General features: G+C 39.3%; 1 protein-coding gene across 1 annotated transcript in view; it reads left to right on the top strand.

Annotated features, from left to right (window-relative positions):
• Nucleotides 1-27,290, top strand: part of TRAPPC11 (trafficking protein particle complex subunit 11) — a 56,159-nt gene that overhangs the window by 7,445 nt on the left and 21,424 nt on the right. The window contains exons 4-22 of the mRNA XM_089669635.1: nt 475-545; nt 2,730-2,844; nt 3,098-3,197; nt 5,833-5,906; nt 6,560-6,656; nt 6,748-6,881; nt 7,791-7,938; nt 8,892-8,985; nt 10,588-10,667; nt 11,861-11,939; nt 14,390-14,444; nt 14,693-14,838; nt 15,500-15,561; nt 15,646-15,778; nt 17,584-17,714; nt 19,506-19,661; nt 21,608-21,795; nt 21,886-22,034; nt 24,996-25,117. Of these exons, the coding sequence (XP_089525761.1) occupies nt 475-545; nt 2,730-2,844; nt 3,098-3,197; nt 5,833-5,906; nt 6,560-6,656; nt 6,748-6,881; nt 7,791-7,938; nt 8,892-8,985; nt 10,588-10,667; nt 11,861-11,939; nt 14,390-14,444; nt 14,693-14,838; nt 15,500-15,561; nt 15,646-15,778; nt 17,584-17,714; nt 19,506-19,661; nt 21,608-21,795; nt 21,886-22,034; nt 24,996-25,117 (2,134 nt within the window). The remainder of the gene's footprint in view (nt 1-474; nt 546-2,729; nt 2,845-3,097; nt 3,198-5,832; nt 5,907-6,559; nt 6,657-6,747; nt 6,882-7,790; nt 7,939-8,891; nt 8,986-10,587; nt 10,668-11,860; nt 11,940-14,389; nt 14,445-14,692; nt 14,839-15,499; nt 15,562-15,645; nt 15,779-17,583; nt 17,715-19,505; nt 19,662-21,607; nt 21,796-21,885; nt 22,035-24,995; nt 25,118-27,290) is intronic.

Genomic DNA, 27,290 nt, shown 5'->3' with positions numbered 1-27,290 from the left:
GTTTTGGGGTTTATTACAGCTTTAATGAAGCCTAAGTGCCTAGGGAAAATTTAGTAGCGTCAGTTTAGTGAAAAATGCTAAAGGGGTGCTTATAGCTAGGGGGGGGAACTTTAGCCACAGCTGTATAAAACTACAGACTACTATCAGATTTGCATGGATTATGCATTACAAAAGTGGTCAGGAGGCCTGCTTATGAAACCCTGGAAGCTGCCATTGCCAAGTTCTTGAAAGCAGTGTCAGATCCAGGGTGGACGTACAATAGTGTGATGCTGCCGAAGCCTGCACTACCCTAGGGCTGTCTCCATTTTCAGGTAAGGCAATGGGATCCTTACCTGTAAACGCCTTCTTAACAGGTTCAGAAGAAAGATTTATAATCTGCAATGTATGTCTCATACATATAATAGCCTTGTATTAGCACCATGGGTGATTGAAGGTGAATGTGCCATGCATTATAACACCCTTTTCCTCCTTTAGGCAAAGCTTGCAAGGAAGGAATACAAAGGTTGCTGTGGTTTTAATTCAGAAGAAAACACCATTACCACCAGGTACCTTTATGTGTTGTATAGTAATATTGGACTGAAACAATATTTATATGCCTCACTTACACCTCCTGTAATGTAAGGACACGTACTGTATATTTCAGTAGTTGTATACTTAGCTAATGTTCCACTGATACATACCTTATTGGACAACTGAGGAAAAGTAATTTTATTGAGTATTAGTTTTCCTTATTCCTTCCTCTGTAAATTAAATCTGTAAGATCTGTAGGTAATATGGTAAACATCGCAGCTGAATGTAAAAGAAAGAATTGCTGGCAATTAAAAAATAAAAAAACGGTGTGTGGTCCCCCCCTTTGGGTCTGGTATGGATTTTGAGGGGAACCCCCACGCCGTTTAGCAAGATTCTGCCCCCCCCCCCCTCCTCCTATGTGAATGAGTATGGGATACATGGTACCACTACCCATTCACAAAAAAAACTGTAGTGTGAAAAAAGACAGGAGACAACGTCAATCACGATGCCCGCCGCCAACCCAAAAAAAGAATGCTCTGCTCCCAACGCTGGCTCCCGGCCGTTTGATTTCTCCGCTGGCTTGACAGTTCTTAAATATGTAAGGGACAGGGTCACCTGGTACATCACCTGCGTAACCCCACCCCCGTGTGACATCGACTGGGGCATGCTGGTTCAATGATGTCACACGGGGCAGGGGTCACATATGTGATGGTCCCGCCCTTTACATGCTAAACGGGGCTTCCAGATTCCGATAAGCTCCCCGCCTGCAGACCCCCACAACCACAGCCCAGGGTTTTGGGGAAGAGGCCCTTGTCCCCATCAACATAGGGACAAGGTACTTTCGGGGGGGGAAGGCTCGCCAGGCTGCATGCTCTGAAAAGGATGTGGTATGTATTTTTGGGGGGGGGGGACCCCACGCCATTTTTATTTATTTTTTTTGGCATGGGAGGGAACCCCACCCCATTTTTTTAATTGCTGGAAATTCTTTTTTTAAATTCAGCTGTTAGTGGGGAACTCCGCTGACAGCTGAAACAGCCTTACAGACCTTCCTGCATGTGCGGTGCGTTTTTGGAGCGTTTTTGAGTTGGTAACCATTCATTTAATTGGGAAGAGGTATTTTTTTTTAACTCCCCAAACATGCCTCAAAGATGCTGCAAGCAGGAGTTTTTATACTGCACCGCAAGCGCAACGCCTCAGTGTGAAAACATACATAGATACACATTCACATACACAGGGAAGCAGTTTTCTTGAACTTTTCAGGCATTTTTTTTTAACGCAAAAACGCTTCAAATGATCCTCAGTGGGAAAGCAGCCTTAAGCATTTTTTCTTCTGCCTGTGTTGTTGGTGGATAGGTTCCTTCACTTCTTATTTAGGGAAAAGTTGCCCCCAGCACAGTTAATGGGGGAAGATCTCTTTAAAGCTGACCATACACTGATTGAATTTAGATCAGTTTGTATGGTGTCCACACTCAACAAAACTCGATCAATTGTTTGATTTCTATTGAAGGGATATTCTGGAAAATTTTGCTTGATCAGCAGTTGCAACCAGTCAGCCGCAGCAACCGATCAGGATGTTTTGATAGTGGCAGGTGCTGCTGTCAGAATATAATATCCTGGTGGGGGATTTGGTCAGCTATCTCCATCATTCCACTGGCTGAAGGAAAAGAAACTAAATTGGGTATGGCCAGCTTAACAAAGCCCCAGATAACAGCAAAACATGATTTTGTTCTGATCTTTTCCCTCTCTATCTGAACCAGAAAAAAATAGCCAATATGTTTTTTTTATTTTTTTTTATTTTAAACTTTTGAATAGAGAATAAAATGGTTAGAACCTCTGACAGATTTCTTTTTTTGTTGTGGTTTGTGTCCCATCAGGGTGATTTCCCTTCATTCCCTGTTTCAAAGACACTGCAAGAAGTAAGGGGAGATCTCTCCAAAGTCAGGGGATATCCCTTGTTAGACAGCTGCCACCAGGTTTCTCTATTAGAAGCATCCCCTTCACCTCCTGTTACCATGAGAACTCAGATCTTTTACTTTCTGCCTCGAAGACAGTGGTCACCAGGACTAATAGTGAGGGGGACACAAAAAGCAATAAAGACCTGACAGAGGTTCTAACCCTTCCACATTCTATCCAAAACTGTGATGGAGTCCCCTGTTCATTGTGTGTGGATGTGTGTTATTCTACCAGTTCTCATTTCTGTTATTCTGCCTTTCATTCAGGTGAAGATCTGATTGCTTCAGAAAGAGCTGCCGCTCTTTGCAATGCCTGTGATCTTTCAGGAAAATCTCTATTTGTGCTCCCACACACTGATCACTTGGTGGGCTACATTATTAGGTATGCCGTTTTCTGTTCACATCAGAAATTTATAAAAATCTGAGGGAATCTTGGAGCCAATTGGATCTCAAGTACCATGTTCTATTACAGGCTACAACAAAAAATGACTTAACATTTTGCTGCTGTCACTTTTAATCGAGTTCATTGTATAAACCTGAGCATGCATATCTATTTTACACGGATGTAATTGAGTTTAGCACATTCTTTTATGATCAGATTCTGTACACTCATTATTATTATTATCTCCCTCTAGGTTAGAGAATGCATTTTATGAGCATGCGCAGACCTATTACTACACTGAAATCAGAAGGATAAAGTCCCACAAGGAGTTCTTAAATAAAACCACTCATCAGGTACAGTGATGACTGGTGATGTAAATAATGTACATATAGTAGATGAGTTTGCTGATTTAGTTAAAATTCTGTCATTTTATATTTTATCTTTTTTTTTTTTTTTTTTTTTTATTTAATATACTGTACATAGAATGATTTAAATTGAGGAACCCATATACCTGACCAGTTTAGCTATTTTCAGTTGGATTGGGTGATCCAGTCATGTTTGTAGGTCCTGGCTGACATCTCCTGGGGGCACAATTAAATGGACAGGTTAGAAATCCTGTTCTGTTTACTATTGTTTGCCTGGGAGATAAGCAGTGTCAACAAAATCTAGCCTGTTTGTACTTCTCCTATCTGCTTCATTGACACTTGGCTGAGAGGCATATTTATATAGCACTCTGCAGACAAGTTAGGTTGAGGAAAGTCCTCAAACATTGGATGAGACTATGGGACCAAAAAAACGCATTTGGAGCGATCATCAGATAATCTGATCGTTAGTACACAGCTTTTGAGAGCCGATCATGACAGTTCATCCGTAGGGACAATTATTACTTGTATAGCGCCGTCAATATATGCAGCACTTTACAAATGTATTATACATTCACATCAGTCACTGCCTTCAAGGAGCTTACAATCTAAGGTCCCTAACTCACATTATTACACATACTAGGGCCAATTTATACAGGAGCCAAGAACCTACCAGCAGTGTGAGAGGAAACCGAATTACCTGGAGGAAACCCACACGGGCACATGAAAAACTCCAGGCAGGTAGTGCCAGGGTTGGGATTCGAACCGATGACCCTAGTGCTGCCAGGCAGAAGTGCTAACCACTTAGCCACTGTGCTGCCATGTAATTGGTATAGTATTTATACATAAATAAATTGAGTGGCCAAGAGCACGCATGCTCATAAACTAAAGAATACAATACAGTAGAATACATCACATCACTCTTGATGTTGTATTCTCTCTAAGACTTTTCGTAACCTATTTCTTTTTTATTTAAGACTAGCATGCCAATAAAATGGTTGATCATTCATCTGATTTTCTCATCATGTTTACTAGGCTTAAGAGTGATATCTATTTGGGTAAGCCAGCCATACACTGATGAAATTTGCCTGGTCTAGCAGGGACAAACTGAAGACCAAATTTCGATCAGTATGTAGGCTCCGCTGTTTTGTTTAATTTACTTCTGTTGAATAGACACATTGGAAAATTTTCCATTGATGAGAGGCTGCAGTCAGTTAGCTGCAACTGCTGATCTGTGAACTTTGACAGTAGTGGGTAAATGTCCTGACAGGGGAGATTCCTCCATTCACCTTGTTTGGGTGGATGGAAGAATCCGTTCGTTTTTCAGCTAGCTGTACAAGAAAAAACATTTTATGGCTAGCTTAAGCCTTTGTTCACACTAGTGCAGTGGCAGCATGATGCATTTTTCAGTGCAGTGAAGCCTGGCTTAGAGGCTAGTGGTCACCTGCTTTTTATTGTGCTAATGTTTAACTGCTTCAGCTCCACTCCATAGCAGAAATACTGCTACAGGGCTGCAGCTGTGTGCAAAATCGAGCGTGTGTGTGTGATAGATATATGTGTGTATATATATATATATGTGTGTGTGTGTGTGTATATGTATATATATATATATGTGTGTATATATATATATATATATATAATTTTGCATTTCCAGGTTGGGGTGCCGCCATTCACGGCCGCGGCTTTCAATCACCGGGTTCCGGCCGGTGATTACTCGTCGGCACCTGGTGCTTGCCAAGGATCTCCAACGTAGGGGGAGAACTGTAAATTAAACAGTTCTCCTCCCTGTCAGCTCGTGCACACTGCTTTGCATGACTGTGCACAGCTATGCAAAGCAGTGTGCTTACAGTGAAGCAGAAACACAGAACATTGTGTAAAACAGCACACAGTTAACCCTTTGATCGTCCCAGATGTTAACCCCTTTATGCCCAGTGGCATTCGTACAGTGACCGTGCTTTTCATTAGCATTGATCACTGTATTGGTGTCACTGGGAATGTCAGTGACACCAAGTCAGTTCCCCCCAGTGTGAGAATGCCCGCTGCAGTCCCGCTATAAGTCGCTGATCGCCATCATTACTAGTAGAATTTAAAAAAAAAAAAAAGCACCCAGTATATACACTGCCATTTGTAAACACTATAACTTTCCTGTAAACCAATTCATTTACATGTATTGGTATTTTTTTTTAACAAAGACATGTAGCAGAATACATTTTGGCCTAAATCTATGAGGAAATTAGATTTTTTTTTTTTTAATTTGTTTTACTGGAATTTTATAGCAAAAAGTAAAAAAAAATTGTTTTTTCCTCAAAATTGTTGGTCCTTTTTTTTTTTTCTTTTTTTTTTTATAGCACAAAAAATAAAAACTGCACAGGCGATAAAATACTACCAAAAGAAAGCTCTATTCATAGGAAAAAAAGGATGTAAATTTCATTTGGGTGCAGCGTTGCATGACCGTGCAATTGTCAATTAAAGTAACGCAGCGCCTTAACATAAAAATTGGCCTGGTCAGGAAGGGGGCTAAATCCTCTGGAGGGCAAGTGGTTAAAGATTGAAAACTGAAAGTTACTGCAAATTATATTCAGTGTTATTAAAGTGTACTTATGAAACTTTTTTTTCTTTATCATAGCTGCTGTTTGTAAGGCATCAGTTTAAGATTGCTTTCTTCAGTGAACTGAAACAGGATACACAGAATGCCTTGAAGTGAGTACTACATGTTTTATATACAGCATTATAGAGTTATCATGGGATGTGGTGGCGTTAATTTCAGGTGGCTTTTTGGTTGTAAAAAAGATATAAACGACATGCCGATAAATATCTTCAGCATGGTCTTATTGCCTGAGACCCTCCAATAGTGACATTTGCTACACCCAGAGGAGGAAATGGAGAAAGTCACAATCTTCTCATATCTGAATGTAACCCAGACATTATGAAATTTTCAAAGTACATGTATTTGTTCTAGTGTTGTGTTTTTTTTGTAAGCCCCTAGTATTTAGCTTGTTATTGTTTATTACTACAATGCTTCCTGACACCTGCAGCCTATCTACTTTGTCATAGTGTGCTCATCCCAGTGCCTGCTGCCCACCCACCTTACAGAAATCCCATGGTCTTGCCCCCTTATATCAGTATGACATGATGGACATCTTCCAAACTGTCAGCTGCAGCATCAGTATTAGCACCATTGGAGCTGGGAATATGGTTTGCTCATTTAGAAGACATTTCAAGCAATGAAAAATATTTTTAAAAGAAAACATAAATAGAGAATTAATGAGTAGTATAATGTAAATGGCACATGTGAAATGAATTTCTCATATTTATTACTTTCTTTAAATGATGTGTCGTTTTTCGTACGTTAGGAATTACCGGACAGCTTATAACCTGGTACATGAACTGAGGGCTCATGAAACAAACATGCTGGAGATAAAAACTATGGCTGGCTTTATAAACTATAAGGTGAGATAGCACAGTTCGGATTTTAGGTAGTGTTTTATTTAACACTCTATTACTTCTAATTTTTTTTTTTTTTTTTTTTTTTTAATTGCAGATCTGTCGCCTATGTTTCCAACACAACACTCCTCTAGATGCCATTGCTCAGTTCAGAAAGCACATCGATTTGTGCAAGAAGAAAATAGGCAGTGCTGAGCTGTCCTTTGAGCATGCTGCCTGGATGTCTAAACAGTATGAAAAACTCTACTATGGGGGAAAGGGGGTCAATAAAGCAAAAATACTTTTATGTTGGTATGGCTCCTTTAACATGGCCTGCACCTAATTCATGAAAGTTGTGTTTCAGTACCAATACCAACATGTACATCCGGTTCAGGCACCTCTTACTACAGCAATGACTGGGACAGATGCTAAAAGAATTATTTCCAACTTGCAGTGTCTACCACACTCCTTATCAATTTCCCTGTATATGTCTGTGCGCTAGTTACACTTGTGGGCTGCATCTGCTTAGCATTTTACATTCTTACCTTATCTTTCTGAAAGAAGTATCCATCTTCTATATTGTAGATGAAGTTACTGGTAGACTGTCCATGAACTGGCATAAAGTATGGCCACGCAGCTGTTGTGTACCTTTCTGACAAGCAATTTCTTGTCATGGAGTAGAATTTTTGATTGGTCCTGAGAGGTCACAAGGTTTTGTCATCCGCAGATAATTACGTTGAGATAGCAGAAGGATAAACTAACATATATTGGTATATATCACAATGGGTTACTTTTAAATTCTGGCAGTATTATAAATGGGATTTTTATTTTAGTCCTACATTTATGACTCCCTAAACCGAACATAGCATCAAATTTATCATTTTTGAATGCTTGATAGTAACATGTTTTTGTAACACTTACAAGTATTATGAAATGTAATTATTTAGACAGGTTACCGTGCAATGCCTGTATATAGCTTTCATCACGGTAGTCTAGAAATGAACCAATTCTGTTTCCAAGCCTAGTTTACTCGTGTATTTCTTGCCTCATGCAGTGTGGTCTTGACCACAAAAAACATCTACCATATAGCTCGCCATAAAAAAAAAACCATTTAATACATTTTGGTTCTGGCTGTTTCTTTAATCATTTTTCCCATTAAAGGTTCCAGGCTTTTGGGGATTTGTTTGATGAAGCTATTAAGTTGGGGTTGACTGCCATTCAGACCCAAAATCCCGGCTTCTACTACCAGCAGGCTGCATATTACGCACAGGAGCGCAAGCATCAAGCAGCTCTTCTATGTAATCACAACGTAAGTTGGTTTCCAGTTGCAGCATAGTGTCAGTCTTTTTTTTAACTCTTATCCTTATCTGCTTTTAAATTTGTTTTCAAACCCATTTGATAATTCATGTGTGTGTATGTACGTTTTTATATATAAGATTTTTTCCTCTTTCTGACCAAATGACAAATTAGAATTTTTAGATTTTTTTTTTTCAGTACAGATATAGAGTGTGGATCTCCCTAGTTGGGAAAACAAAAAAAAAAAAAGATCTTTCCCCACTCTATCCATAATGGAAAAATGAATAACATATTAAAGCCGAACTCTACTCTACCTTTCCTTTAACTTTAAATAGTTAGTTTGGGCCAAGCTGGCCCAAATAAACTATTACATCTAATTATTGCTGTGGCAACTGTCGGTGCTATATAAACTGTACAGTATGTAGCATCAGCATGGAGCACTATATTACAGCAGTGGTAAAGGGACTTCCCATCTACTGTGAGAATGCTGAGCCATTTGCAGGCAGCCTTGTGTTTTTTTTGTTTTAATCAGTGAATACAAGGCTTCATCTGATTGGCTGAGAGGGAGATTGTGATGTTTTTCACTTGCCTCTCCACCCCAGCTTGACTTGATGCTACATACAGTTTTTACAGCACTGACAGCAACTGCAGCAATTAGTAAAGGAAATAGGTTATTTGGGCCAGCTTTGCCTAAACAAACTACATTTAGAGTGAAAGCAAAGATGGAGGTAGGCTGGCCATAGCTGGGTAGAATTTTGAATGAAAATTCTTAGGAAAAGAATGAGAATAAGAAAGTTAATTCATCAAAAATGTTGGACATCTTAAGTCCCGTGAACCTCTTCATAAATCATCGTACATCTTATAATTAGGCTTATTATGTGAACCCTCTTTAAATTTGTCTGATTAAACTGATAAACGTACCACTTTATGTACATTTGTGATATTTCTATTTCTATTTTTATCTAGCCCTCTGTGGTATATCCTAACCCAGACCCTCTGGAGACACCTAATGGAGCTCTGGATTTCTATGGACAGAGGGCGTGGAGGCAGGGAATACTAAGTAAGTAACTTGTCCATCATTTAATGTTGTGTTAAAGGATAAATTCACCTTTGAAACTTGATACATGCTCCACCTGTTTTTAGGGTGGAACATGTAACATATTCCAACATCTGCACCCTAACACCCCCCACCCCCCCCCCCCCCCCCCGATTTTCCCCCCCTCCCTGTGACAGCAGGTGGGGGATCCTGTCCTCACACCCACTGTCACAATTTTAAAACCGCGTGACCATGCGGGGCTCTGCCCAAACGGCTGTGTCATTAATTCACAGTTTCCTGTCAATGGATAGACTACAAGTACTGTCAGCCATTGCGACTGATGACTTGAAGTTTCCAATGAACTACAAGAACACTAGTGAGCTCTCTGCTTGATCTTCCTGCTCTCAGGTAACTACCTGCCTGTATAAGGTACGAACAGACAGCTATCCTGAGAGTCTGCATGAGCCTGAGATTGCACCCGTGATTTGCTGATCGTGAGTGCAGTGCTCTGCAGATCCTTAGAGAAAAAAAATAAATGCGCGTTTTGTTTACCTGCAAAAAATGTGCATTTATGTATTTTTCAAAAGTTGAACCTAAAACATGATTGAGTTCCAGGCAGGAATACGTAGAAGAGATCAGTAGTTTTGCATTTCTAGGTTTGACTATGTAATACCTCCATTACCAGGAGGGTCTAACTTTGCCTGTTGTATTTGTAATTCATCTTGGAGGTTTTCTGCTTAAAGCAAAGGGACTGTTGTGCTGGGTCATTGAAGAGCACTTTACTCTAAAGTGGATTCATACTTTCTGTAGTCAGGCTTGCACTTTCTGAATCCTTAATCCAACTCTTCACTCATGTAGTTTCCTCTGCATTATTTTGGCAGCAACTTAATTCCATAATGATGCCAAAAGGAATTGGAAAGACCAGTTTGATACTTTATTTTATACGTTTTAATTATTCAGAAAAAGAATACAAAAATATACGTGGTTTTGGTCTGTGTGTGATTTTGTAGCATTCTGTACTTGCATTGTTACCATGGTGATGCAATTGCCATGTAACTGGATGTAGTTAGATAGTTAAGATCCTTTACATATAGATGACTGATGTTTTTGCTTATTGCCGAGCTATGTATTTTTTACAATTCTGCTGGTCAGCTGTGATTCTTCATTAGCTGCATTTATATTTCTGTCCAACATTGTCACAGCACAATAATGAATCTGTGGGCTTGTATTTGGTGAGGGGCACCTCTCACAGACGCTCTGTGTGCAATCCTGATATTTGATATGCTTATAGTGGCAGTAATGGACAAGGAAAATACTGTTTTCATGGGAGCAGTAAATACAGTGATTTTTCACTGAATAAAAAAATGTGATAGTTTTTACTTCTGGTTGTCCAGTATTAGCTTATGCAGATGAATGACAGGAGAGCTGCACATCCCACTTTCACCCTCAGTACCAGAATAAAAATGGCTGCTATTGAATTGAGTGAGCTGTTAAAACCTTTTAGAACGTTATTGCTGTTTTGTTCCAGAGTAACTGAAAAGGTCATTTGATCACACCAGTTACAGCAGTCTTCCCTATTAGCATAATGCACCTTGTTAATAAACTGATTTTATGTATTATTTACAGGCTTTGATCTCTCTGATCCAGAGAAGGAGAAAGCAGGGATTCTTGCTCTGCAGCTTAAAGAAAGAGATGTCATTCACTCAGTAAGCAGCTTTTTAGTTTTGCCTTCTTCATGCCAATAAATGTATCTTGCATATCATTGTGTATGCATCTGGTGAATGCACATTCTTCAAATATGTTGTGGTAGATGTTGCTCTGAAGAATCAAGCCTTTAGACTAGGGATGCACCGAAATTACGGCCAAAAACACCCCTTTTGGCCGTTGGCCAAAATAAAAAAAAAAAAGCATCGATACAGGTGCCGAAAAAACCCCACCACTGCTGCCACCGCTCGGTAGTTCTCAGCCTTACCTGAGAAACCATCAATCCCGGCTCTGGGCATAGAGATGAGTGAAGGAAAGATGGCCACCACTCATCTCTATGCCCTTGGAGGACCAGAGCGATGTCACGTCCCGTTCCAGCCATTTTTTTTTTTATTTTTTTTTTTTAAAGCACTAGATCAATGCTTTTTTTTTTTTTTTTTTTTTATCCAAAGCTTTACATTGTAGAGGAGAAGTGTGGGGTCTTATTGACCCCATATCTCTCCATAAAGAGGACCTGTCACTAATTATTTCTATCACAAGGAATGCATGCATTTCTTGTGATAAGAATAAAAGTGATTAAAATTTTTTTTAAAGGGACAGTGCAAAAAAAATAACATAAAAAATTTAAATTAAAAAAAAAAGGTTAAAGTGCCCCTGTTCTCCCCCCCCCGTGCTCACACGTAGTGGTGAACGCATACATATGCCATGCCCACATATGTAAATGGTGTTCAATCGCCATGAACGTCCGAGCAAGAGCAATAATTCTAGTACTAGACCTCCTCTGTAACTTTACACTGCTAACCTGTAGAAATTTTTAAAACATCACCCATGGAGATTTTTAAGTACCGCAGTTTCACGCCATTCCATGATTGTGCACAATTTTAAAGCATGACATGTTGGATATCTATTTACTCGCTGTTCCATCCTATTTTATATTTTACAAAAAAATTGGGGTATATATTTTGTTTTTGTTTTTTTTTAATCAGTGTATTTTTAAATATATATTCATTTTTAAAAACTGCATTTCGTTTTTCGGCCAAGTGCATTTTGAATTTTCAGTTTTGGCACCAGAATATTCATTTCGGTGCACCACTACTTTAGACTGCAATGCTCAGCCCACAGAGTTTCCCATTTCTTTCTTTTGTTGACTTATTGCTTTGTGTTCTGCTTGTTGTGCTTGTATTTCCTGTATTAGGAGCTCATTATCAGCCTTCTGAGCAGTGCTGTAGCTCAGTTCAAGAAATACAAGTGTCCCCGAATGAAAAGCCACTTAAGTAAGTACTTTTAATTTAATTAATTAGTGAAAAGTAAATTGAGATTTAAAATTAATCATTAAATCAAGCTTTCCGGCTGACAAACAGCAATGTAAGAAACCTCCCATTGTAACAACTCGTTATTCATTTTTTAAAGGCCAAGGTCACCTTTTCCAGAAGATAGCCAATACAGTCAAGAGGCCTCAGTAGATACAAAACTGCAGCTTTTTAAAATGCTCATTAGTTTTATTGTCATACAAGTAGTCCCTTTGAGCTCCTCTCCCCCTCCAGAAGCCTGTCTGGGAAAAACTCCATGTTGGCAATTCCCACATCCTGTTTTTTAATATCCTTCTTTTAACTATTTTCCTGCTGATTTTTTTTTTCTGTTATTTTAACCAATAATCTGTATTTATCTTTTTTTACCCAAGTTGTTGGTTAACCACTTTCCGTCTGCCCTATAGCAGATTTACTGCTACAGGGAGGATGTTCTGTGCAAAATCACGTATAGAAACGGTATTTAGCACTTCCGCTGTAGGCGGCGCATGTGCGCCACTTCTGTTGTGATTGGAAACAGCAGAAGCTGATCAATAGGTGCTGGCCAATGGATATGCTTCGGCACCCATAGAGGAGAGTGACAGGACGCATCTCTAGCTATATAAACAATGCAGAGCTGTGTTCTGTCTGCAGCGATCTGCTAGATTTTCTTTCCCTACAAAGTGGGCAATACAACCTAGCAGATTGCCTAGTGAAAACAGCACTCTGTGTACACAAAACATACCTAGCCACACCGTTAACCCTTTGATTGCCCTAGATGTTTAACCCCTTCCCTGTCAGTGTCATAAATACAGTGATAGTGTATATTTTTAGCACTGATCACTGTATTGGTTTCACTGGTTCTCACAAAGTGTCAGTTAGTGTCAGACTGTCCACCACAATATCGCAGTCCTGCTATAAGTCGCTGATCGCCGCCCTTACTAGCATTAAAAAAAAATGCCAGTATATATACCATAGTTTGTAGACTCTATAACTTTTGCGCAAGCCAACCAATATACGCTTATTGGGATTTTTTTTTTTTACAAAAATATGCTCTATGGGAAAAAAATTCTACAAATTTTAATTTATGTACAGCGTTGCATGACTTATATAGTCAGTTAAATTAATGCAGCACTGTATAACAAAAAATAGCCTGGTCATGAAGGGGCGTAAATCTTCTGGAGCTGAAGTGGTTAATGTTTTTAGTATAGCATTAAAAAAAGCAAAAAGTTGAAAAAATATTTCTAGATAACTTTGCAATTCCTTGTACCAAAATCATAATAGTGTCATTTTAAACAGGACAAGTTATAGAATATGATGTATACTTTTCTTTACAAGATAATACCAGTGGTCAAAAAAAATTTTTTTGTCTATGGATTGCATATAAATACAATTTTTTGCAAGACCATATTGCTGAATTAATTATTTATGCATTACTTTGTTACCATAAAGCGGAACTTTACCCATAACAACTTGATAAAAAAATAATGCTCTTTAGCAAGCAACATATATACCACATTAATATTTGTTCTACTAAAATAAATGTTTGCTGCAAATTGCCTCCAGCATTGCTCCTGTTTCTTCTTGCTGGAGGCTGTCATTTTGCTTAAACCCAGAGCCCCTGAACAGCAGTAAATCATAAAGCAGATCTAAACCCATCTGTTTAACAATTTCAAAAAACAATTACATTCCTGGAATGCCAGGATAGCTAACTGTCACATTTGCTTATGTCCTGAACCAAACTGTCAAACCATCAAATGGCTGGTGTCATAAATAATCACTTGTGCAGCACCATGGCAGTTCAAACAGAAGCAGCTTCCTTGGCTGTAGAGCATTGGAGGGTTTAATTCTGCTTTAAGACTGTCAGCAGACCGGCCTCTACAAATTCAGCAGTGCCTAAAATGGAGAGCAACTGAGCATGTGCAGAGCAGGGTGAGACTGTGTATTACTGGATTGTAAACAGTATAGACACTTATTTTAACGTTTTACATAGCTATACCTGCAAAATGGGCCAGCCTGAAGAGACCTAGCAGGACTTGATTTTCTGACTAAAGTTTCACTTTAAGTAATGACAGTTATTTTTGAATAAACAAGCCCATAGCGGAAATGTAAAAGTCACTCTAGTCCATGGAGGAGGGGAAGGGGGTTAAATCTAGGAGTCTTGCTCTTCTTGTATGGTTGTTTTGAAGCTCCTCCCATCATCCTCCTCCATTAGCTGTTGCTGCTTTTCCCATCTTCCAGAATAATGCCTATTGGGTTCTTCCTTAAAACCGAGATACATGGAAAGTAAAGCAATGGAGAAGGTCTATAGCACTGAATATAAAATAATTCCACTGCAAACTATACAGTCGGCTTCCATTGCTCTCAACCCATAGGTCAATCATCTTTGAGAGCAGTATCTTGGTCTTTTTACATATAATTATTTTCTTCTTCAACAGTGGTGCAGATGGGAGAAGAGTATTACTTCTCAAAAGACTACACTAAGGCCTTGAAGTAAGTGTTAATTTGGAAATTATCTGTTTTTAATTACCTGCTATGGCATACAGAACACAATATTATTGTACTCTCACTTTCACAAATAAGAAAAACATTGATCTTATCTGCATATTATGTTCCCAAAGCATATTGGGAAATGTAGGTCTATACATCATAGATTGTTAGCATTTGTGTTCAAATAATTTAAACTTACTTTTGTATACTTTGTTGTGCAAGCTCTATCCTCTGCTGTCTTGTTTTCACAGGTTGCTGGATTATGTCATGTGTGACTATCGCAGTGAGAGGTGGTGGACTCTCCTGACTTCTATATTAACCACAGCACTGAAATGTGCTTATCTCATGGCGCAACTAAAAGACTATATCACCTATTCACTGGAGCTGCTTGGAAGAGGTACTTTGTCTTACCTTTCTTCAGTCGGAATCAACAGGGGTCATCTGTTCAGTTGAAATAAAATACAGAATTCATAATGGACATGCTGCCTATCAGTGCCCATTAGTGCTGCCCATTAGTGCTGCCTATCAGTGCAGCCTTAACGCACATCAGTGAAAGAGAAAAATTACCTGTTTGCAAAATTTTATAATAGAAACAAAGAAAAACGTTTTTTTTTTTTTCCTTTTTTGTTTATATCGCAAAAAATAAACTCCCTGTGGCAATTAAATACCACCAAAAGAAAGCTCTATTTGTGTGAAAAAAATGATACATATTTCAGATGGGTACAGTGTTGCATGACTGTGCAATTGTCATTCAAATTGCGACAGGTCTGAAAGCTGAAAATTGGCCTGGGCAGGAAGGGGGTTTAAGTGCCCGGTAGGCAAGTGGTTAATTTATCTTGCAAATTACAGATTTAACACAGGTGGACATCATTTACTATGATTCCCTTTAAGTAAACCATTTCTATTCCTTCAATAAATCAACCTTCATATCCTAATATGTCTTTTACTCCAGGCCACTATAGATGTTAACATGATATTGCATAACTGAGAATTAAAATGGCTGTATATACAAGTGCAATTTACCAGATTGTATGATTGAATCTCAATTCTGCAAACAGCTTCAACACTGAAAGATGATCAGAAGTCTAGGATTGAGAAGAACTTGATTAATGTGCTAATGGTGAGTTCATCACAGGAGATAAGTGAAGAATGTTTTTGATATAGACATGTTTGTGGCTTACTGTGTCATCTCCTTTCTTTGCAGAATGAAAATCCTGAGCCAGAGCCAGATTGTGATGCCTCCATGGTAAAAACAGCACAACGACTGTGGGTAGACAGAGTTTCTCTGGCAGGTAGCAATGTGTTTACCATTGAGGTTCAGGACTTTGTACCATTTGGTATGTATCACCTGAAGTTAAAACATATTGCTACCCAGTATACTATACTTAGTTGTTAGTTTTACACAATCTTTTAAAGTTTTAAACCTTTTATTTATCACTTAGGGGTTTATTTACTAAAGCTGGAGATTACAAAATCAGGCTCACCTCTGCATAGAAACCAATCCGCTTCCAGGTTTTATTGCCAAAGCTTAATTGAACAAGCTGAGGTTAGAAGTTGATTGGTTTCTTTGCAGAAGTGAGCCTGATTTTGCACTTTCCAGATTTAGTAGATAAACCCCTTAGTGTCAGGCATCTCCAATAAAAAGTAAATTGTGTTGATACAATAGTTTTGGGGAATGACACATTATTGAGAGTGTTTTTGTAGAGTGCATAAGTGTAAATCTAAAGCTTTCCTCCATCTTGAGTGTTTTAGTAGAAAACCAAATTATGCCTGAGATAGCAAAATTGATTGTAGCAACTATGTTGTTCTAGTGTACTATGCCTGCCTGGTAGTTGGGCAATGGTCTGGCATATGACCATTGACCATATGACATTCTCCCAATCCTCTTCTGGATCATCCAAATGCTCTCTAGCAAACTTTAGACGGGCCCGGACATGTACGGGATTAAGCAGGGGGACGCGTCTGGCACTGCAGGATCTGAGTCCCTGGCGGCGTAGTGTGTTACTGATGGTAGCCTTTGTTACGTTGGTCCCAGCTCTCTGCAGGTCATTCACTAGGTCCCCCCCCGTGTGGTCCTGGGATTTTTGCTCACCGTTCTTGTGATCAATTTGACCCCACGGGGTGAGATCTTGCGTGGAGCCCCAGATCGAGGGAGATTATCAGTGGCCTTTTATGTCTTCCATTTTCTAATTATTTCTCCCACAGTTGATTTGTTCACACCAAGCTGCTTGCCTATTGCAGATTCAGTCTTCCCAGCCTGGTGCAGGTCTACAATTTTGTTTCTGGTGTCCTTCGACAGCTCTTTGGTCTTCACCATAGTGGAGTTTGGAGTGTGACTGTTTGAGGTTGTGGACAGGTGTCTTTTATACTGATAACAAGTTCAAACAGGTGCCATTGATACAGGTAATGAGTGCAGGACAGAGGAGCCTCTTAAAGAAGAAGGTACAGGTCTGTGAGAGCCAGTAATCTTGCTTGTTTGTAGGTGACCAAATACTTATTTTCCACCATAATTTGCAAATAAATTCTTTCCAAATCAGCCAATGTGATTGTCTGGATTTTTTTTCTCATTTTGTCTCTCATAGTTGAGGTCTACCTATGATGCCAATTACAGGCCTCTCTCATTTTTTTAAGTGGGAGAACTTGCACAATTGGTGGCTGACTAAATACTTTTTTGCGCCACTGTATCTCACTGCCTGTTGTTTTCAGTGAGGTGCCTGCTTGCTGTTTGGCTAGATTAAGACCTTTAAAGGGTAGTCAGCATTGGTTAAACTAAAAGGAAGGCATTCTATAAAAGAAGCCTATTTATACTTGGCTGTCTGGCAAATGGTGTGTGAATATTTTCCTCATTTGAAGAGCTCACTTCTGGGTGTTACAGATAGTGTCCCCTTCCCAGTTTGTGAGTGGCATGATAGTTGATTTTTACAAATTGGCTTGTAATCCATGATATTTATCAAATTACTTAAAGGTTTGATAGGATTACAGAAAAGAGCTATCATTTAGCTAAACATACCTTACCACATGAAGTCCTAATGTATTGTACATTACAAACTGGTATCCATTTCTGCACTTCTTGCATTCTGTAGATTTTTAATAAACCTGCCATTTGTGGTTCTCTACCATCTTGTGTCTGTTCCTTTTTCAGTACAATGCAAAGCCAAGTTCCTGGCCCCAAGTTTTCATGTTGATACTCCAGTTGAGCTGTATGTATATCTGAAAACAGATTGTCCACATCCAATCCGCTTCTCCAAGCTCTGTGTTGGATTTAGTAACCAGGTAATGTACACCAGAGTTATCCTTCTCATGATTCCTTTGTGCAGTGGGTGCTTTAGAGACAACCATGATGGAATTACTAAACATTGTCAAACCTTGAGAATAAAGTGTGTGTGTGTAAACGTTTTTCTTTTTAGAAATAGCCATCCCTTTAAAGATTTCAAACTAAAAGTCATGAATATGAGCATTTCAAGGTTTCTCCAAACTGCAGGGAACCCAAAGTATAATACTCTCACTAGGGTTTTGACTGAAGCCCAGTCCACTCCTCAACCCACAATAGGAATAGATGACCAGTAACAAAAAATACATTGATTGTGAGGTTTAGCCATAGGGGCACAATGTATCTCTAAAATTGGAGCCACTAATGGCAAGGGCAGCATTTAGTTATTAAGTAAGGCTGGCTATAGATGATTCCTTTTTTTTTTTTTTTTTTTTTTTTTTTTCCCGATCAGCCTTGGCCATAGATAATTCCTTTTTTTTTTTTTTTTGTTTTTTTTTTGTTTTTTTTTTGGATCAGCCCTCTGGCTGAACAGATTCACACATCAACACAAGTGGGGTGCATAGAGGAATCCTCCCTGCTGTGCTATTGTATTCTGACAGTGAAGACTCCTCCTCTATCTGTATACACTGATTAGTGCTGCGGCTGCAGATTGAATGAAAGTTTTCCAACAGTCCATTTGAGAGCAGTCCACGTTTCCATATTCTTCTGTCGAGCGGAAACAGCCATAGATTGATTGAAATTTTGATCCATCTATGGCCAGCTTTAACAAAAGTTGACAATTTGCCTTCAAGCTGGGAGTTTGGTGCAACTTCCTGCATAGTAAATAACAGAGCCTTAGTTGGGTGAAAGGGCTGCAGGTTGGGCACCAGGAGATTGAGGCAAACTTGATGAATATAGACGTTTCCATTATTTTCTTGACTTCAAGTAATTGTAAAGCCAAATTTTTGTTAAAATAACAAACATGATATACTTCCCTTCTCTGTGCAATTGAATTGCACAGAGTGACCCTGATCCTTCTCTTATGGGGTCCCCCCGCTGGCGCTGCTGGCTCCTCCTTTTCTTAGCATGCCACCATAGGAAGCCTCTTCCTATGGTGGCACACCTGTGGGCTCAATCCCAAGCCACACTGCCTGAGTCCAAGGACACATAGTTGCTTGGCCCTGCCCTCTTCTCCCGCCTCACAGGATTTGACTGCAGGGAATGCATTAAAGTAAAGAACGTTTAGGCTTTAGAACCGCTTTCAATACTTTGACTGACAAGCATGCAGATCAGCAATTCTAATTTTTAGAGAGGCACTGCTGATACCTTACTAGATGGTACACTCGTGAAGAATAAGAAATTTCCCTACAACTACAAACTTTGCTGTTATCACACTAATATTATTACAAGCCATAGGACAGCAGGCTAGATGTCTAACACTGTGCCTGTAGGTAGTGGTGATCAAATTAGGAGAAGCCCCAATCTACTATTTTTTTTTTTTTTTTTTAACTACTAAATGTTTGCATGAAGAACTACAGGAAATTGTAGTTTAGAAATCCAGGCAGTCATCATTCCTGCATTATGGCTTTTCACAATAAACAATTGTGCATTCATTAGAATAAAAATGTTTGCATTTGCTGACTTGGCTGGTATTCTGACTGGTTCACTCATCACTACCTGTTCACTCATCACTGCCTTCCAGAATGATTGTTTACTGCCAGAGTAGGACCCAGACTACCTGACTAAAAACTTTGCTTTGTCTCATATATATGATGCATCAGTTCAAACATGTTTTTGATGTTATGTTACAACAGGAATATAACCAGTTCTGTGTGGTAGAAGAGCAGTACCAAGCCAGCGATATACTGGAGCAGTCAGTACAGGGGACAATGTGCCTGGTGCCAGGAAAGACCAGAAAATTCACATTTAAATTTGTGGCCAAAACTGAAGATGTTGGAAAGAAAATTGAGGTCAGTGACAATACTCTATTAATTTACATAAAATTGTGAATTGTATGTGGATAGGGGGTTGCATGGATATTAACCGCCTCCAGCCTGCCATATAAGGAAATGACGGGTGCAAGGCGGTTCTCTCGTCCTGGTAGAATGTCATATGACATCCTCCCACTCTAACCCAGAGCGCGGCTCTGGAGGCGCACAGCGCTGCGATCGGTGGTGCGCTGTGTCCCTTAGACACGTGATCAGGTGTGTCCAATCACAGCTGATTGCATGTAAATATGGAAATGCCGGTTATCAGCATTTCTCTCCTCACGAGCAGTCACGCTCGAGCGGAGAGGAGAGCCGATGATCGGCATTCCTCAGATGGGACATGTACAGTGTGCCCTGATGATCAGTGTAACCCCAGCATTACCACCTGTCAGTGCTCATCAGTGCCAGCTGTCAGCGCTCATCAATGCCACCTGCCAGTGCCCATCAATGCCACATATCAGTGCCCATCTGAGCTGCCTTTCAGTGCCGCCAATCATTGCTGCCTAACAGTGCCAGTCAATGCCGCCTATCAGTGCCATATGAGTGCCGCCTTTCAGTGCCCATCAGTGATGCCTGTCAATGCCCATCACTGCCACCTACCAGTGCCTCCTCATCAGTGCCACCTATCATTGCAGCCTATCAGTGCCCATCACTGCAGCCTCATTAGAGCACATCAGTGAAGGAGAAAAATCACTTATTTACAAAATTTTATAACAAAAACTAAGAAAAACATTTTTTTTTTCAAAATTTTCAGTTGTTTTTGGTTTGTTTAGCAAAAAATAAAAAACCCAGAGGTGATTAAATTCCACCAAAAAAAAGCTCTATTTGTCTAAAAAAAAATGATAATTTTATTTGAGTACAGTGTTGCATGACCGCGCAATTGTCATTCAAAGTGTGACAGCGCTGAAAGCTGAAAATTGGCCTGGGGAGGAAGGGGGTATAAGTGCCCTGTAGGCAAGTGGTTAAAGTGAATATTACTATATTCTAATGTGGATGTACATTATTTATTAGAAGATCAAAATTCATTTTATGTAGAGAAAATATGGATTGTTTTTTTTTTTTTATGTCCAATCTCTTTCTCAAGGTCTTTCCACCATCTTATTTTGACCAAAAATGCACTAATAATTTACATGCCCAATCCTGGCATACACATTTATTTCTCGTGCATTGAAGAAGTTATTCTGGGGCCTATAGGTGGATGGAACACTCTCAAACAAAAAAAAAAAGTACATGGCATAACCCCTTCTGCTACCAGCTTGGCTCCGTATTTTTGCAAGTGTCCTAGGAGGATAGACATCTTTTCTTCAGCATTGCTGTTGTAAAAATTAAGTAGTGATTCATCTAGCAATTTTTTCTTTCACTTTTTCTTCAGTCAAGACTCTTTTCTGCATTGTTGACAGAGGTTTCCTCTTTGCCTTACAGCTGTTGGTATGGTCATGCTCATGTTGTCTGGAGCACATTCTGGTGACCCTCATTGCTGAGCATTGGCCCAGGTGGCTTTGTTATGCTTACCTGGTAAGACTTCTAAAAGACGCACCATGGGCTCTGCCAGATTGTCCAAATCTGCTGTCCCAAGGCCCAATTTTCCATTCTGCTGCTTGGTCTCTGGATTTAACTGTATAGCTGTTAAAGCCCTGGTTTAAAGGGGCAAGGGCACCTCCAAGTCTATAATTCCCAAGATGCTTCACGCTAAGAGGTAAATTTCCCACAATTGTGCCAAATCAGAGTTGCAGCAGATTATGTAAAACTCTAATTCAGATAAACAAAGTAGACTTTCCAACTTTATCATATTTTGATTGTGGAATTAGTAATCCATTCATTGCTTTCTCGATCTGGAGTTATTCTTAAACCATTGGATGAATATTTGAGATCTTATTGTTGTCAGGGAGTATGATGATATATTGTTTGATATATTGACATTTTGTCAGATTACATCAGTGGATCTAATCCTGGGTAGTGAAACAGGTCGTTGTGTGATTCTGAACTGGCGAGGGGGTGGAGGAGATGCAGCGTCGGCTCAAGAGGCAGTGCAGGCGTCGCGCTCTTTTAAGCGCAGACCGAAACTACCAGAAGCTGAAGTACATTGGGACAGTATCACAATCCAAGCCAGCACTATGTGAGCAATATTTAAGCATATATCTATCCTAACATTAAATGTTACATCTAGTGGTGACTTGCCATCTGGATTTTTTTTTTCTATTCCTAGGATTATATCTAGAACACCTAAATTGTCTGTCCTGTTGCGTCATGAGCCACCTGCACTAAATAATGAAATTTACTGCCTGATGATATCAATACAATCCCAAGAAGAGACAGTTATCAAGGATGTAAAGCTGACCGCAGGACTTAAACCAGGTGCGTTTATAGTTCTAGCCTCTATGTTTAAAAAAAAAAAAAAAATGGAAAATGAAAAAAACTAAAGCTGAAGTACTTCAAAAGCTGGCCACAGCCGTACTGAAATTTGTGTGGTTGAGCAGGGATTGGTTGAATTTTGATCCATCTATGGCCGTTCCCGTACATAAAAAGTTTGATCTAATGATAGACTTCTGAAGAACAGGTTTGTTGGAAAAGTTTGCTTTGATCAGTACATGCAGCCAATTGGCTGCAGGCATTGATCAGTGTAATCTGATGGCAGGGTAGAACTGCTGTCAGAATACAAAGACACAGTGGGGAGGATTCCCGCATCCCCATCAAATGTGGGCTGAACGAAAACAACTGAACTGTTTCCCCCATGCACACATTTGGTACAGATGTGGGAATCCTCCCCACTGTGCCTTGCATTACCATTCGGCTGAAAGAAAACAACTGCACCTATTTTCCCCATCCAGACATTTGGTGTGGATGCGGTAATCATCCCAATTGTGTCTTGCATTCTAATTTGCTTTTTTGGTCTGTTTTTAATCAGTTTGTCCCTATTCTGTGACTATAAAGACAGTAGGAGTGGTTAAAGTAGTTTAGCAAAAGACACAGTGGGAAGGACTGACACCACTCTTGTCAGCCCACAATTGAGATCTGAGGGTATTAGGCAGATCAGCAGGTATTTTTCTGTACTTGCAGGGTCTCTAAAGGAATAAAACATTGGCGAATGTCATGTATTGAATATATGCATGCTTAAATTTTCCTTGGGATGTGCTTAACCTGTTAATTACCAGAGGCATGAAACCCTAGTTGCCTAGACCGAATTTAGCTGTATCAGTATGTGTTCGTTACTGTGACATAACCTCTACAACTAATTTGACTACATAAACCATTTTACAGTATTTAAAGACCTGTTGGGCTTTTATTTGATGCACTCTTTAATGAAATACTTTGCTCAAGTACTTTTATTGAAACCTGACAAAACAAACTTAAAATAGTGTTTTAGGGTACTTGCACATTGTACTGATGTTTACACAACAGTATTCCTGGCTGAAATTTCAGGTGTTTATTTTGCACGTATGTGAACATATGAGTAAAATTCTAACTTCCTCAAATTAACAATGTTTACTTTCAATAAAACTTAAAATACTGATTGTCAGCTCATATTTCTGCATTTTGTCTCCCTCATTTATATGTAGCGCATGATTACACGCATGAGTGTACAGGCATATTGAAAACAATGGCTGCATTTAGGTCAATAAAAACAAAACCTGTATGCCTGAAAATGCTCAGTATTTTGGCAGCAGTATGCAAGAGGCCTTAAGTTATTTTAAGTATAATTTCTATCAGACTATTTAACTTGATGACTTGCTGGTTTGTTTGTAAACCAACTCCATGGTATTACCATGATTGGCTGTCATGGGAAACCACACTGGTGGAAGACCTAAGGACTGGTTTACACCTAATTTTTATGTGCATTTTGGCACACACAAAGGCATGTACCAATAAAAATACATTGAATCTAAAGAAGTTGTTCACCTCTGTGCAGTGCGTTTCACTGGTTTGGTAAAAATGAGGGATGTCTGACTTCTGTGCATTGTCATGTGATGCGATTCCTAACAGAACAATGAAAACATTCATACAACGCACATAAAAAAAACAAATTAATCACACAAAAGGCCTGTGGCTGTCGAGGACAGTGTAGTGGTATTTGTCAGGTGTGACAGAATAGGTAAATCAACCCCCCCATCCCAAGATGCAGGTAAGTAAGGTATTAATAAAAATACATTTTCTATAGGTGTGAGGAAGTGGGTTGTTTTTTCCTTTTTTTTATCCTTTTTTTCTTTTTTTTTTTTTTTTATTATTGCTGTCTTTATTTTCCCTCACTTCCTATCCAGGTGACAGGTGTGAGAGAAAATAGGAAGATTTGATTTCAGACTTTATTTAAAATCAGACAACAGACTTTCTTCATTAAGGTTATCGACCTCATTTAAAACATGACAGGGTTTTAACCTTTTCCCTCTCTATCCACAATCGCAAATAGGGTGTTCTGGCTGGAGTTGGTTATTAAATATTGCCAATATAAGCAACAATAACTATATGTGGTATGTTAAAGGATAGGTACATATTCCAAAATGGAATACAAATCTGTTTAGAGTTCTTCCACCATATCCAATACATTTCTGCAGTTCCACATTAAATTATACATTAACAGCTGTATTAATCAAAAATGTTATGTGTTGCAGCTTACCAATAATTAGATACGGTGACTGCATTAGTTTCTTTTTTAGGTTTTTTTTTTTCCCCTTGTTTTTACCTGGTGATCTGGACAGTAACACACCTCCTGTATTAAAGAGACCCCACTCTGGATGAAGACGCACAAGGGGCACATTTAGAAAGCAAAATTTTCAGTCTGGGGGGGAGGGGGTGTTAAATATACTAGGAGATTTAGATACTATAACAATTTGAAGACAAACTCCAGCTAATACTTTATAATCCGTTACAGCAAACCATTTTTTCCTTTTTGGGATAAAGGTTTTACATAAATAAAATTTGAATATTTTAAACACCCCTGTCAGTGTTAAATGCTTTGTCTCATCCCTGCAAATGCAAGAAGGCTTGTTCTGTTGAAAAACAACAGATTTACTGGCTAGATCACCAGATGAAAATAGAAGAAAGAGCGTTAAAAATGAAACTAATACAGTCATCACATCTAAGAATTGGTAAGCTGCAATATGGTAAGCAACAATAAATGTTTTGCTTTTGGGTTTAATACTGTTTTAGAGGTTTACTAATAAATTTGTATACCTGTGTTGATTAACTGTAGTGATTATATTCAGTTTATGGTAAAAGCAACACTGTTGTAGCCATAGTGTTAAATAGTGCTTGGATCACCTGAGCTGACCCTCAGCAAAGTATGTATTGTGTCATAACCCAGGAAAACAATGTCTCTCACAGGGCAGGATGCCAATCTGACACAGAAGACTCTGGTTACGCTTCAGGGAGCAGAAATGTGCGATGACTCAAGCCCAGCTTTGCTCACTGACGTCCCCATAGGAAACCTGCAGCCTGGAGAAAAGGTGCTACTCTGACCTTACTAGCATCAATTAGTTTACGCCTGTGTGCATTCTGTGTGTGCGGGCAGCTGTACTAAAGGAAGACAAACAACATTTTCCTTTTTTTTTTTTAAAGGATATGTTCATCTTTTTGGGAAAAAATGATAAATGCACATATTTTTGCAGGAAAAATATACAGGCTAAAGAGCCTGGAAATGTACAGGCTAAAGACAGCGCTGAGCAAACTATTGGCGCTATATAAATCCTGTATAATAATAAAAAAGAGCCTGGAAAGCATTGCACCCATGATCAGTTGATCAGGGGTGCAATGCCAGACTCCTGCAAACAAGCCCTGCAGCTTTCCGCCCATACCTTCATACGGTCTGACTATTTACAAGCTGTAGGGCTTGTGAATGAACGAATAGGCCGCTCATCAGCAACATCACAGTTCATTCAGGTCTACAAGTTATCAGCCGCAATGGCTTACTGTAGTTGTAGTTCATGCATTCACAGAAAATTGTAAATGAATGGTGCGGATGTGTGGGCGGAGATCCCCAGCCCGCTGTCACAATGAGGGGAAGATCGGGGGAATCGGCTGTCGAAGCTAGAACACGTTACATGTTCCAGAAGGTGAACTTATCCTTTACTATTATTAAACAGGATTTATATAGTGCCAGTTTATTGCAGGTAAACATACTGTGGGCTACTAGCTATGTTAACACTATAATTTAATTGTGAAATTGTATGGCATCCCCTCTGTGTGCTGTGCATACAAAGGATTCAGAGTGGATCATACAAAAATATAGCAATTATCTACACCTTTTCTAGTAGAAAAATTAATAGTTTTCTGTTTGTATTGCTTTCATAACTGACTTCAACTTCTGAGATGTCCCTTATTTAGCCAAGTCCTTCTGACCGTTTTTCCCCTCATCTGTTGGCCCTTATATTGGTATGATGTGTAAAATATGATTTCATTATCAAAAGTGTTATTTTGCTCTACAGATTGAAACACACCTTAGCGGTCAGATACACTGAGACAACTCATGTATTACTGCAACACATGTTAACACACATTATGTGCATTAGTGTGTTTGCTGTGCCACTCCAGGCAGTGAAGCTATGATACACATGCATTGCACCACAACACCTAGTAACTCACTACTATGTGTTTTTACACTCTGTCAGTGTGTGTACATAGAAAGTAAATTCCTTATAAGCCCCCCCACACCCACAATTCATCAGAGTATATATGTCTTTATTAAAGGATTTCTATGATCACAGCTTACATTTTCATTTTATAACATCACTATTCTTTTTTTTTTTTTTTTAATATTTTATTGTTTTCAAATCACCATATTAAATGTACAAAAGCTAATAAAACAGACAGTATACATTACACATTTCTGTCATAACACTCCCCAGAAATAACCTTAATCTCTGTGACCTTTTACCCCTCCCCTTACCTATTCCCCCCCCCACCACCCTTTGACTGTGCATAACATCACTATTCTAATAGCAATACAAAAGCTAGTTATTTTTGACAATTTAGTATAAGCTTACTTAAAAAATCTTCTTTCATGTTGAGAGTTCTGCTAGTCATTTCTTTCCACAACTTCCTGGATACCCTGCATGCTTTGCTGCTTCTCCACTGCTGTTTACTTTTCATTTACTGTACAATTACCATGGTACCTTGCTGCCTGCCTCCTCTTCTCAGCCCCTCTGTAGGTCAGAAGGTAGGCTCTGTGAAATGTGTGACACAGCATGTCACAGAATTCAAAGGAGTAAGGCCTCATGCACACTGGACGTGTTCTGAAAGTGGTTGTACAGTCTGAAGGTTTTTTTACCTTCATGCATTCAATGCATTAAGGCAAAAAACCTTCAGTGTGCTGCTCCCCCCACAGCCCCCTAATACTCGCCAGAGCCCCCTTCAATCCAGCGATGTGCGTGGAGCCTTGGCTGTCTGGGTATCTTGCTCCTTATTGACACAGCAGTGAGAGCCATTTGCTCCCACTCAAATCTTTTATTCTGACTAGTAAAATGAATTAATACTCAAGTCCTAAATGCACCTAGCGTTAATGCACGTTTACACACGTCAAAAAAAAATTCTGCCAAAACTCTGCTGCTGGATTCCCTGGCAGTGGGGGTTTTTTTTCCTGCCTCTAAACTCTCCTGCCACTAAACACTTCTAAGGCCTAAT

The sequence above is a fragment of the Staurois parvus genome, unplaced genomic scaffold (genome assembly GCF_062004578.1).
Source record: "Staurois parvus isolate SC_StPar_1 unplaced genomic scaffold, SC_StPar_1.0 ptg000080l, whole genome shotgun sequence".
NCBI classification, from domain to species: Eukaryota; Metazoa; Chordata; class Amphibia; order Anura; family Ranidae; genus Staurois; species Staurois parvus.
Note: the sequence above shows the minus strand (reverse complement) of the source record. Positions and strands in the feature narration are given on the sequence as shown.